Here is a 13,984-nt window from a genome sequence, read left to right as displayed (position 1 = left end):
TCTTCTGGTGCCCAATGTGATCACCATAGAGTAAGATGTACCAAGAAGATCTGATGTGACATTCAGCATAGTGCAACAGACCTGACACAAGCTGTCTACAGATCATGGCTTTTTTCGTAACATACGCCTCAGCCACAAGTCAACCTCAAAGATACGCACTAGTGAAAAAGCAAAAAGTTCTTGCGAGGTCAATTCATTAAAAAAGTTACAAGGTCAGTCAAATCATCATGACCTACAAACGCTTCTGACAATGTTGGCTGAAACAATGTGTTGTAAATCAACTTGGAAGAGAGAGTATAGAAAGCTAGGAAAATAAGATCAACTAGTGAAAATGCTACTTCATTAGTGGAATATTCACCCTGCCAATTGCACATTGCCCTCAACTGGAATACTCGTGAAAAATGGTACATATGTCACAAAATGCTCAATCGGGGAAGCATCTCTCTCACGTACCAAAGTACTGCTGAGTTTGGAGGGTGGAACATCAATTGAAAGTCTATCTGCTACAGTGGAGCTGAATCAAAGATCCTCAGGGACTCAAATTTTGAAGTTAAAAAGTCATGAAAACTCCCCTATTACGTTTGTCAGTGAAGGCTAGGTGTTGGAGATCTGCGTGAAGGAGTGTTACTGATATTCCCCAGTATGCTAATTCTTACTTCTGTTTAAATTGGCTCTATGTTTTGGCTTTCAAATCCACTTGCAATCCACTTAAATCTGTAGGAAACCAGAAACCAGATTTGGCTCTGAGTAGCGTGAGTCTAATGGAGAGGTACAGACTGGATCTACACAAAAAGTAGAGTTGTCAAAACCCCACAATCAAAGAAGATGACCTCGCCACTAGCTATAAAGAAGCAGGGAAACCATCGATAAAACTTTGTTGCTAGCTTCAGCACTTCCCTGATGAATTATGCAGCTTGGGGAACACCCACATCATGCTCATGATCACTAGAAACCTCTGGAGTGTCCTAGTGAGAGTACTTGGGTAACCTCAACAACTAAAGGGAAACCTATTATAAGGCTGTCAGGTTGTTCCATATCAAAAGCACAGCACTTTCAGCCTGGATTGGAGAAGAGAAACCTGCCACTAGTGCACACACAAATCTTTATTTTAAATTAGAAGAGATGACAAGCATAAAAGTATGTCATTGATGTTTGCTTTTCAATGGCCCTGCTCAAGCACATTGTTTTGGCTCCTACTGATGTTCTCATGTCCAACTGAGCTTACTCTATGTGGCTTCTTTTACATATTATTCCTTTTTGGGCTGCGATCAAGGCCTTCAGAGTTGGTGTGCCACATATCTTCTAAGCCTCTCATGGATGTCCGAGTGATGCACCCAGTATGGATGGAATCTGCAACCCCATGATTATAAGCCCAAGTTTCAGCCACTAGACCATTACCTTTCAAACCTTTTTGGGTGAGTTTGTCATCTATGAAGGTCCTCATTTTTTTTTTTGCAAGTAAAATGTGGCTGATTATATTACTCAAAAAACTGATTACAACGGAGTGCTAAAGCTCAACAGACTAGCTGGAGCTGATGCAAATTCACCAATACATCATGTATATAAGCCTCTCAAGGCAGTCTGGGGGGGATGGGGGCAAGCAGCTGTGTGTGGGGGGGGGGGGGGGTATCGCCAAATGGGGCTGCCTGCCTGCATCACGAAAAACAGTCCCTAGCCGCCTCAAGCGTGCATGAAGTGACATCGGAGCTCCTGACTCGCCCTACACCTGATCCCATCAGCCGCGGAGGGAGTGGATGATGGAGGTCCAAAGCTCTGCTAAGGTCACATGTGCTAAAAGTCTCTCTCCACAGAAAGCCTCCTGACACCGCGCCTTCCAGATATGCCATCCCGTAAGACTCCCTACGATTTCCCATACCTCCAAGTGGTCTGCTGTGGGCTCCAGTACTACCTGGCGGATGGGTAGAGCCTCCAAATGGACCACTGCGCACGACCCTACCTCGATAATGAATATCGTGTCCTGCATTCCGGCCTCATACATAAGGTGACGGCCCTATCTAATTGCCTACCAATTGAACGCTCCCCATGAGATACATCCAAGGTTGGGTGCTATACGGCGAAGGATGCAGCATGCTCCTCTCCACATGAGCTGCGCCTCCTCACATGACCAAAGGCAGTGCTTTGAGGTTTCCAGAGGTTGCTGTGTGCAACGCTTACAACCTCCCTCCTGCATCTGTGCAAGCCAACTTCCCACCGCCAAGCCTCCATGTGCCACCAACCATAAGAAATACGACACCCTCCTCGGCCTCCAGCTATCCCATAGGTGGCACCAGAAGGTCCATCGGAAGGGCTCCGTGATGCTGTGCTCTGCCCAATGCCTGCTACGTGACGGCGCCCAGTCCATATTCTCCTGCATCAGCACATGTCTACCAATCTTGGAAGTGTACTCTAGGAACCTAGGTGGCTTCTTAGCAACCGCACAGGCCGGCTATAGCCACTCTCCTGGATCCCACTCTAGCTCATCAAGTGGTCTACCCTGCCAAATCCAAAGGCGCCACTCCTTGAGCTCCTTCCAGAGAACATAGGGATCCAGTTGCCATGTCTTCCCCTGAAGGCCCACCACCTGAATCCTCTTCCATGAGAGGGCGGCAATCCCCTCATCTTGCTATCCTCTGTCAAGGGCCAGACGTCCCCCCTCCTGAATGGCGAAGAAAGTTCCCTGCGGGGCGCCACTCACTCTACCTACCACCTAAGGGGGATGCCTGCTAGTGAAAACCTAGCTGCCCATACCTCCCCGGGCTCTATTGGCTCTTGTATCGAGGGAGCAAGCCACTCCGGAGATATTGTTGCGTCTATCTCCCTTCTCCTCAACTCCACTCCTCTCTAGCAGCCTGATACTCGCTGCAACACCTCATCTACCATCCCGTACACCTCCCGCCATGTCTTAATGGTACGAGCCGGGCCGGCCTGTCACCCAACCCACTGGATGTGGGGGGTGCTCACCTATCTGTGCCCCTTTCCGATCTTTCACCTGGGGGTTCCAGATCACCAGTTGACAGTCTATCTCCTCTTGGCAAGCTGGGGGGCTCTAGATAAGGGCCTTACAAAGGCCTTGCCACACGCGAAGTAAGCTGCGAAGGAAAGGTGATCTTTGGGGGGGTGATCTAGGTTGACATGAAGATCCATCTCAGGGACGGCCTCCACTCACCGCCAAGCCTCGGTCTACAGTCCTGAAGGCCCTCCTATAATAAGACCTTCCACATCTGCTCGCCTGATGTGAGACCACGGACAACTAGCTTACCCAAGAGGTCCATACTCTGATACTCTGGGTCTAGGATCCCAAGCCCTCCCTCTGACCTATGTTGTATGATGGTCGCCCATGCCACCTTGGCCTTGGAATCCCTGGAATTATCAGACCCTGATCAAAGGAAATTCCACACTAGGCGGCGAAGCTGCACTACACAAGATGAGGAGAAGCACCAACATGAGGTGATATACCACGCCCTTGCTAGGAGAACCTGGTTAACCACCGAGCTTGTCCGACCAGTGAGAGATGAACCGTGCTCCAATAGGTCAATTTCCTCCGAATAGAATCAAGGATAGGAAGAAATTGCTGGGCAGGAGTGATGTCAAGTCCCACCTGGAATCCTAAGTACCGGACTGTCTACCCTCTGCTCACCCATCTAAATCCCAAGTGGACGCCCCACTCCGTGCTAGAGTCTGAGTTTGTGAGGAAATCAACCGACTTTCGCCAGTTGATTTTCGTTCCCGCTGCAGAATAGAACACGTCAAGAGCTAGCCTCACTCTCTCCAGCATCAAGTCATCGTCCTCTATGTAGAGGGCCATATCATCTGCATACTCTGAGTCTAACAACTCAGTCTCCTCTCTCATTGGAAGTTGGAGGCCGCGTAATCCACTTACATGTGACATGAGGAAATGAGACATCACCTCTGCAAAGAGTAGAAACAGGTATGGGGCCAGGGGGCAGCCCTATCGAACCGATCTCTCCAGCTGAAACTCCTTCCCTCACCTTCCGCCTATGAGAACCCTGCTAGTGGTTGATCTGTAAAGGGTGAAGACCCCACAAATCCACACCTGGGGGAATCCCAACCTCACCATGGTGCCCTCTAGGAAGTCCCACTCCACCCTGTCATAAGCTTTCTCGAAATCCAAGAGTAGTATGGCCAATCTCTCCCCATTGTGCTGAGCCCACTCTGTCGCCTCAAAGAAGGTAAACACATTGTCAAGGATGCTCCTATCCTGGACAAAGCCTATCTCTGTGTCATGGATGATATCTAGAAGCATGGGGCATAGTAGCCTACCAATCATCTTTGCTAGTGCCTTATAGGCCATTGATAATAAGGTGATTGGTCTCCACTCGGAATGCTCCAACTAGTCTCCCCCTTTGGGGAGAAGACTGATAAGGTCTATCGAGAGACTCCCTGGTATCTATCCTAAAGTGAAAATCTCCTGGAAGGCCATCGGTAGGGGGTCCTTCACCACTTCCCAATAGGTAGTGAATAAGGCCTTGGAGAGGTCATCCTCCCCCGGGCATTTCTGCCCATCCTGTGTATGGAAGGCCTCCTCTAGTTCCTTCTCTCTGAAGGGGGCTAGGCGGGAGCGACCCATCTCCTCTGTAACGAGGGACAGGGTGTGATCACATAACTGTTGTCTACATCTCTATTCTCTAGCTAAAGCTGTCTCTTACAGGAAAAGGCGCGTGTAATAGTCGCTCGCAATCTCCATCACTTCGTCTAGGCTAGAACAAGTCCTCCCATATTGATCACGAAGGCTGCGTATCTGCTCTCCTACGGTGCGAGATTGGTGCACTTCGAAGACCTTCCTGCACATCGCATCCCCCTTCCACGCCCAGAAGGCTGCTGAGGTTCAAAAAGAGAACTCCAAGCGCTTGTCCTCTAGGCTAGCAATGGCTGCTCTCGCGCGCACATCGTGTGCGTGGAGGGTGGGATTCCTTGGTGCCTCCTGTAATAATCTTTGCGTGGCTGCGAAGTCCTGCTGGAGTGCTCTCTCCTCCTCCCAGCTCTACTGCCTGGCCTGTATGGCTGCCTCTTGGCAGATTCTGTTCGACTTTGCTAGGACCTCTGCAACCTTCTCTGCTATCCGGTTCTGCCCCACTCTCTGGTCCAAATCTACTCTATCTGTCTTGTCACCTCTTCCCTCCCATAGATCGAGTCAGGGATCTGACAGGATCGTGTGTCTAGGGTGGATGCTGGGGGGTCAAGTGTCATGAGAACTAGGCGATGATCGGACAACATGTTGCCTGCCAACTGCTCAATCTAGCCTCCACGAGAGCCTCCCCACTCTCCCACATAAAACCTATCCAACCGCTCCAGCAGGACTCCACCTAGCCGCCCGTATCCCCAAGAGAAGTCCAACGATCTCTTCCTCCTGTGGAAGGCAAGGTCTCTCCAAGCATCGCGTGCTCCGACTGCCAGCAAAAAAACCTCCCATGCCACCTGCTCCTCCCCAACCATGCCCTAGTAGTTTCTGCCTCTACCCTGCTGGTCCTCCAAAACCTCCAGGTTGTTAAAGTCTCCTCCAACAATCCAGGAGTTCACCTCTGGGAATCCATCCGCGATCTCCACCCAGAACCTGCTACGTGCCCTAACCTCCATAGGGGCATAGGCATTTAGAACTCCAAGGCATGAGTCCCCAATATCCAATCTGACCCACAGAACCCTCCCTGCCACTATCGTCCCATGGTCTCGTACACAGGCAGTGAAACTCGGGCCAATAGAGGTGCATACGCCTCCACTCCTGCCGTGGGCACCTATGGCGTGCTCCCAGTAAGTATGCGAGCTGTCCAGAAGCACCTTCCCTACCCGCTGGGCCTGGGTGGGGGTGAGCTTGTGCTCCTGTAGAAGCAAGATGTCGATCCGTCCGGCCAAGGCAAGCTGCAGCTCTTGCCGAATAATCAACTTCCTGGAACCACGTGCCCCACTATAGTGGAGACTATTCACATTCCTGGATGCTAGGTGTAAACTCATAGGGAAACTTGTGACAAACCGAATAAGCATCTCTTCGGTGTGGAGGCTACTGATGAGGAGGAGAAATTGTGAGGCATGCAAGTACGCTTTGCCGCCGGTATGGACGGCAAACTCTAGTCCCCCATGGTGGTGATAGATGCACCAAGTGGTACTATCAATGCATCTATCAGTCATACTGAGAGTCATGACTCGGTACATTGGTAGAAACGGGCTGCCTGTGCTAGGAGCCACTCGATGACGTCTCTCGAAGCTCTCCACTGTGGAGGGGCTCGAAAGATAACGCTCAAGTGTGGGACCTCGGCACCAGCCCACCAGTTAATGTCCATCATGCACCCAGGCCACTGCTGCGCAAACAATGCTAATCCTTCATCTCCCATCCATTAGGAGATGTGATCCGCCACCTGACTCTTCAACTCCTCCTCTATCTGTGTAGTCGTCCACTCCTCTGAGTGAGAGGACTAAGCAGAAAAGGCATAGTTTGGTCCATCCGGTGGTGCTAGTAGATGGATGTTGCCCCTCCTTGACTTATGAACCATGAAGATCCCCACCTCTAGAGGTAGTGGGAACTCTTCGTGCTCCGCAACTCTCAGGAAGGACCATGGGCCACTGCGGAAGAACTCGTGTAGCAACAAATGTGCCTCGGGAAGGTGTGATGGACGGTAGGGGTGGATGAGCTAGTGGCTATATGGGAGGGGAAAAACTACTAGTGCGAGGAGGAAGTAGGCGTGTGTGGTTCATCACCTCCTGTGGGAGGATGAGGGGTGGGTCTGGGGGGGACCACTTGCACCGGGTGCAGATCAGGGGGGGTGCTCGGTACGGGAGGTGGTGGGGGGGAAGAGGATCGAGGGATGGTAGGATGGACATGGATGCATGGCACGTGTGGGCGGGGACTGGTGGCCGTGGAAAAGGGGGGCTGTAGGCCAAGGTTAGTTTTGGGGGGGGGGGGGGAGGAGGGTTGGCATGGCATGTGGAGGGGGGTGGGTGTGGGAACTCAGGTGAGGCAATCTGTGGCGCGGGTGGTGGATGTAGGGGGCTGCAGTCCTGCCGGGTGGGATGGGCAGGGGGAGCTGTGGAGTGCTTTGCCGAGGGGGCGTCGCTCGCCCACCTGCTCCCTGTGTTGCTCCCCCTTGCCATCTCCCTCTCTGTCGTCTCTGTACTCGTGTGAAGCTGTCTGCATCCACCTGTGGGCCTGTTGGCGGAGCCACCCTAGCACCGAAGCGCGTGCACTCTGCTGCTTGTTGCCGAAAGTCATGGCAGGGCAAGCACTGCCCTAGCTGCCTAGTCACAATGACCTATTGCCTAAAGGAGTGTCCACCTGCCTCAATCTCTAGGAATTGTGGGATATTCTTAATCTCTTTAACTACCATCCGTATCTTTGAGACTCCTACGGCTATCACTGCGTCCGTGAAAGACACGGGAAGGACCGTGCCAAAGAGCCGTCCAAAGTCTTCTACCAACTGGCAATACTCTATCGCTAGGCCAAGAAAGAGAAGGGTGACCAGGTGCGGAAGAAACTTGTTGTGGAGTGCAAATGCCTCCACAGTGAAGCCACTGTACCAAGGGACCATGTATATGACCCCCTTCGTGGACGCATAGGGTGAGTTGGCAAGTAACTCACGAGTTGCGTTTGCCGAGCTGAGCCGAATCATGAAGATCCCTTGGCCCATTAGAACTGCCTCCATGATTTGCGATGTGCCGATACACAGCGTGGAGTGAAGCCAATCTCAAAGCTCGGCCTTGGCTGGGGGATGTCCTACTACCTGACCATAAATCGTTGTTTCCTTTAGCTCCATCTCTTTAGCCCGAACGGCTAAGAGCTGCTCCTTAGAGAGGACGACGCGCAAGGTGTTTGACTGGGGGGAACTCGCTGAGTTCATCGGCGTCTGACCAGAGGTTTCCATTGTGCTTCCCTTTTGAAAAGCTACCAGTAACGTTGCGGTGTTGCTTGAGGGGGAAAGTTGTTGTGAATGGAGGGAGCGACTGGAGGGTGGGGGGGGCAACGAACGCGGGGAAAATAGCAGTGTTGCGGGGGAGGGGGGTGGCGGGTGTCCCAAGACGACAGGCGGGGCGGAAGAGCACGATGGCAGAAGCCAGATGGGGTGGGTGCGAGCTGTCGGGGCGGGGGGAGCTGTCGGGGGTGGCGCGTCTTTAAAGTCTGGATTAGTGATGAGAGTGGAATAAGAGATAGCCATTCCTAGAGCAATATCCATGCATTCCCTTATTAGTACAACATGAAATCAGGGAAGAGGATTATGATAGAGTATGATCTGTGCTTCTTTTACGGTTATACACAACTTAGACAAAGGCAGTTTGCCATAATTCCTTACATATTTTGGTGGTAGTAGCATCTTGGGCTGCAGTCGCCTAGGTTATCGACAGAGAACCAGTTGGTAGTTATGAGAATACACAGAAGAGCATATGATTCTTTATTAAATCTGCAAAGGAACCAAAGGCCTTTCCATGTCACTTGGGAATCAGCTTCTCAACCCACTTGTCTCCCTTGAGGGTGGCCACCTCAGGGCCCTGTCCTACCTCCAGTTTTTCTTTATTGATGCCTTTATTGGGATGTCAAATTCTTCATCTTGACCCACAGCCATCCTCCCACCCTGCCTGTCCCCTGCCCCATCCCCTTATGAGGAACACCTAATAAGGTTTTTTAAAAATCAAAAAAGTTTTCAAAAAAAGAAGTTTCAATGTGTCTTCCCTTTGTCTTTCATCCACACACATAGATGCAAACTCAAGTCTCACACTCATACAAAATTGGCCCATCTTTAACAGTCTATCAATACATCCACAATAAGTCAACATCTCTCTTAACAGACGCCTACTCATTCTTGCACATATAAACACACTTGTACAATCATCTAACACTAATAGACCATGGTGTAACAGAGGTATCCTAATGCATTATGTGGATACTGAAAATGATAAAAACAGGGATTGTATGATGCTGAATGAGAACCAACTACATCTATGGTAACCCAAGATCAACCTTACATAGGTTGGGAGATAAATAAGAACCAGCAACAGAAGTGACCTTAAATGCATGATGCAAATATTGAAACCAAGAAAACAGGCACTGTATAATGTTAAACGAGAACCAACTATATTTGGACTGTGAGAAGCATTTCTAATAGATATAGATTGGCATGTGTATATATATTATTACACAACTCTTGAGATCAAATGGTATTTATGGTAAAGCATTCCATATTGTGGATATGCATGGTTATCTATCACCTAAGAGGGTAAAGCTAACATGAACTAGAAAACAGAAAATATCTGCACTAATCCCTCATAATCAACAAGTACTCAGGATCCACAATATTTCAAATGTACAGCCAACCTTACATTTCTCTTCTCTGTAGGCAATACAAAGGGATCTCTAATTGTAAGCCCTGCTGCAATTGTCAGCACCGGATCAAGACAAGAAAATATTGCCCCCATGATTAACATTTTGCCAATCCTTGGCTCAACAGGTAGGTTAGAAAGGTGGATTCCTGAAAAAGAAGAAAATGTTGCTGTTTCAGTAACCAAAGTCTAAACAACCAAAGTAGATGGGCAAGGACAAAACATGTTGATCGTAAAAATGTGACATAACACTATAAGAGAGAACACATATTTAGAGCTAGATAAACATCAGACCATACAAACTGACAAATTACCTATACAAAAGGTAAACAAGCTTAGTGTGAACTGACCCTTATGGTATAGAATATGGGGTTGCCAAGAGAATACTAATTGCTTTAATAGAACAAAGACTTGCTAGTATATTCCCTCCCATCTAAAGACCAAAACTAGAGATCTGAGAAAGAGTGCTGCCTCAACTAGTTTCATAAAGTGCTGAGGGGAAAGAATGGCTCCTGCTATTTAAGATCCTTGGAACTAGACATCATTCTGTGAAGACAGTCCTTCTACAGGAAGGTTCTGTGAGCAATCACCCCATCATCTCATCTTTAAGAATGCAGGCCAGTTAAAAACAGGTTGGGCAAACTCACAACATGACAGAAAAATAACTTGTGTTCTTATTAATTGATTTGCATAGCCAATTGCTTATTATGTTAGTTAACTTTGTAATTAAGAGATATCTAGAAAATAGCCAAGTACTTACTATGATTGTTAACTTTGTAATTAAGAGATATCTAGAAAATAGCCAAGTACTTACTATGATTGTTAACTTTGTAATTAAGAGATATCTAGAAAATAGCCAAGTACTTACTATGATTGTTAACTTTGTAATTAAGAGATATCTAGAAAAGTACAAGTGAGGACATGGCCATTCAGCACCCTCCGACATCGAGCAGGGTAGTTCAAGTAGCTTGCAAGCATATGTGAGGCGGGGCTCTAGTAGCTCCTATCCCATGCCTCATAATGATATATCCCCCTCCCTGTAACCGGCCTGTTCATTGGGAAGGGCGGTAGTGTACAACCAAAATATATAAATGCTTTCACCCAATTTACAGTCGTCCACTTTACCTGAACTTAAAGACACAGAATCAAGAAGACATACAGGAAGCTAGAATGCTCCTGTTGCAACACATACACCTTGTTGGCCCCTAAGTTAGGCGCCCCTTGCGGTATTTCTTTATTTTTAAAAAGGAGAAAGTACAAGGGGCTGTCTTTCACCTGTTCTGGGTGAAATTTGGCAGCATAACAGTACAATTACTGACCCAAAACAAGCAGACCAGGAGGGGAAACTCTGCCCAAGTCTGAAACTTCTGGTTGGAGTGACCATTTCAGCCTGCTGTAATTATCGGTTCAGACCTGTTGTGAAACCTGTTTTCAGTTCATACTGTTCCCTGCACTATTCAGCCCACTGTAATTACTGGTTCAGACCTGTTCTGAAACCCAATTTCAGTTCATACTGCTCCCAGCACTGTTCTGCATCATCTGTGTCAAGTGCCCCTTGATTCTGACATCAATTGGGCTCTGAAATAACCTCTGAACAGTCCAAAAACAGTACTGATTCAGTGCTGTTTCAGACACTTACTTGGTGAGGTTACCACCCTCACCTGCCCCTGCTGGGACAGCAAACAACTGCTCCTGTTCCTGGAGAAAGGAGGTTCTTGCATCATGCAAAATCAGCATATTCCACACAGCTGTACTTGAGTCAGAAGAAAGGCCCTTGATTCTGCAGCATAACCATACTGTCAGGGAAAGAAAGAGAGAGTAGGAAGCAAGCTCAGCCTCTTGTGCATCATAGACAAGGTAGACCAGCTCTCAAGAGCTCTCCATCTACAGCAATCCATCTCCCTTTCACAAAAATGAGCCCCCCATGCATTGAAACTCGTTTTTGTGCTGCCCTCTCTCTCTCTTTTGGGAATTTATGCCCAAATTGTGACACATGGCATACATGTAACAATTTTCCTGTTTAAACCTTTCGGTCTAAAATTCTCCATCCTCGGTTCAAAATTTGACCTCAGCACAGACCAGAGGATTAATCCTCGTGCAAAAACGAAGATAATGACACGAACAAATTCTAGGGTCCAAAAATAGTAACTTCCTAAATTTTAGGAGTTGCTTCCATTGCATCCCCACTAGTCTTCTGACCATCTTTGCAGACTATGGCTACATCCAAATCTGTAATGTAGCTCAACTGAAAGTGAATTTCCACTGATGACCCCACATGGACTAATCTCTTGAAGATTTGTCCATCTTCACTTTGAACTAGTCTCTTCCAGGCTAGTTCTTCAACACACTTGTCCATATACACTTTCACAAGTCTCTTCCAGGCTTGTCAATCTACAGTCCCATCAGTCTCTTCCAGACTTATACTGGACCTTAACTATCCAATCTTGACTCACTAGACATTCCTGTCCGTTTCACATATTGGCCATGCAACTCAGGCGTTTAGATTTCAAGAGGGATCCTTCCAAAAAGAAAAACCAAATAAAATATATAATAAAGAAATCAACAAAAAGGTAATAGTTGTCACAGTCTTGTGACATACCTCCCTCTCGAAATCGCGAACGTCCTCATTTGCATGAACGTCATACATGCTTCCAGCTAACCCAGTGAACTTACACTTGGCAGCACATGTACAACACATACATGCTATCAGTCAACATTGTGAACTGAACACACTGTTAATACATGTATATTCTAACTGTGAAACATGGCAGACTATCATCATGTGACTCCACATCACTGTTTCGAGATATAGTGGCTGGTACACCACAATGATATCCCCATAGTGACAGACTCTCATTTGATGACTCCACATCACCCTGACTAGAGATCTAGTGGCCGGTACATCAAAATGATATCCCCACTGAGTCAATTCACACAATACATGCCCAATCGAGTAACCATTGTTACAACATGTATTCAATTCAATAGAATTAAAAACTGTATTCCTGCAAGCAATACTAACTTCTTTAGCACTCAGAAAACCATATGGACACAATAAGTGTTAACCTGTACAAAATCTGTTTCTGTACATAATTTCTTTCTTAAGCAATTGTCACTTTGACAATCTATTTCAGCTTAGAGATACAAGGGGTCAAGGTAGGTTGCAAGCGAAATGCTTCAAGGTGGATAGTTCTTGAACTTAACCAAATACCTTCTAGCAACTTTGCCTTTCACTTTTCCTTCCTTGTGTGCCAATACCTGTTCTGGAACAAGAATTTCATCAAGTTCCTCAACTTCGGTCTGTTCCTCAACTGGCATATCTTCTGGCACATCACCCACATAAGGTCTAAGAGGACTTACATGGAAAGCATTATGAATCTTCCAACTGTCAGGCAATTTCAGCCTATAACTAACATCACTAATCTTCTCTGTTACTTGAAAAGACCCATAGTATCGCATACTAAGCTTAGTGAAAAGACTTTCCTTGCCTTTCCGCTTCTTTAAGTGTTCCTTTTCAAACCGCAACAGTACCCAATCACCAAGTGAAAATATCAATTCACGACAGTGATGATCAGCAGCTTTCTTTTGCTTTGCCGGAGTCCTTTCAAGGGCATGCTTAACTTTCTGATACATTTCACCCATACTCTGCACATACCGATCTGCCTGAAAGATCTTATCCTTTGTATGCAAAATGGGAGGAACCTTTTTACCACCTTCAACAATTTCAAAAGGGGCTTTGCCTCTTGATGAATGCACATTATTATTGTATGCATACTCGACCAAAGGCAAATACTGCTCCCACTTTGACTTGTGCTCTGACACATAGCACTTAAGCAGATCCAAGACAGTAGAATTTGCCTCTTCTGACTGTCCATCAGTCTGTGGATGAAATGACGATGAGAACTTAAGCGTTGTGCCCATGTTCTCAAATATGCCTCTCTAGAATAGACTTCTCATCCGTGGATCACGGTCACTGACAATAGACTGTGGCATACCATGATACTTGAAGACATTGCACATAAACAAAAGTGCCATCTCATCTGGTTTTATCTTCTTCCTGACAGGAATGAAATGAGCCTGTTTGCTAAACCTGCAAATAATAGTCCATATCCCATCATTTCCTGTCTATGTCCTTGGAAGATTAAAGATAAAATCCATAGCTATGCTTTCCCATGGTTTATCCCGAATAGGCAATGGCTGTAAAAGCCCTGGTGCTTTTTGCTTGTCAAACTTGACCTTCTGGCAAATCAAACACTGCCGCACAAAAGCATCCACGTCTCTTCTCAACGTAGGTCAATAAAATGATGTCTCTACTGCTTTGACTGTTGCATCAATACCACGATGCCCTGCATACGGTGGAGAATGACTCTCTGTCATAACTTTCCGTCTCAATGGCATAGTCACACATAGTTTACCATGCATCAACATGAAACCATCCTTGAGAAGATAATGCTCATGATGTTGTCCATTGACAAGCTGATCAAAGATCCTTGCAAAATCTTCATCATCAGCATATTGTTCCTTCATATCATCAAGCTCATGATGATAAGGAATTGACACAGCTGAAATTTGTGGCTTCCTTGACAAAGCATCAACCACAACATTCTTTTTGCCTTCCACATGCACAATCTGAAAATGGAACATTGACAAAAAGTTTGCCCAACAC

The 13,984-nt window shown here is 47.1% G+C and overlaps 1 protein-coding gene across 5 annotated transcripts in view; it reads right to left on the bottom strand.

Moving 5' to 3' along the window:
- Positions 1 to 13,984, bottom strand: part of LOC148026362 (DExH-box ATP-dependent RNA helicase DExH3-like) — a 133,488-nt gene that overhangs the window by 17,608 nt on the left and 101,896 nt on the right. For all 5 annotated transcript variants that reach the window (XR_015692826.1, XR_015692827.1, XM_087690797.1 and 2 more), the window contains one exon: positions 9,319 to 9,467. Coding sequence is in view for 3 of the 5 variants with exons in the window: in XM_087690797.1 (XP_087546923.1) it covers positions 9,319 to 9,467 (149 nt within the window). In the remaining 2 variants the exon portion in view is untranslated. The remainder of the gene's footprint in view (positions 1 to 9,318; positions 9,468 to 13,984) is intronic.

The sequence above is a fragment of the Lygodium microphyllum genome, chromosome 13 (genome assembly GCF_053477565.2).
Source record: "Lygodium microphyllum isolate KBCC chromosome 13, Lygodium_microphyllum_v1.1.10, whole genome shotgun sequence".
NCBI lineage: Eukaryota > Viridiplantae > Streptophyta > Polypodiopsida > Schizaeales > Lygodiaceae > Lygodium > Lygodium microphyllum.
Note: the sequence above shows the minus strand (reverse complement) of the source record. Positions and strands in the feature narration are given on the sequence as shown.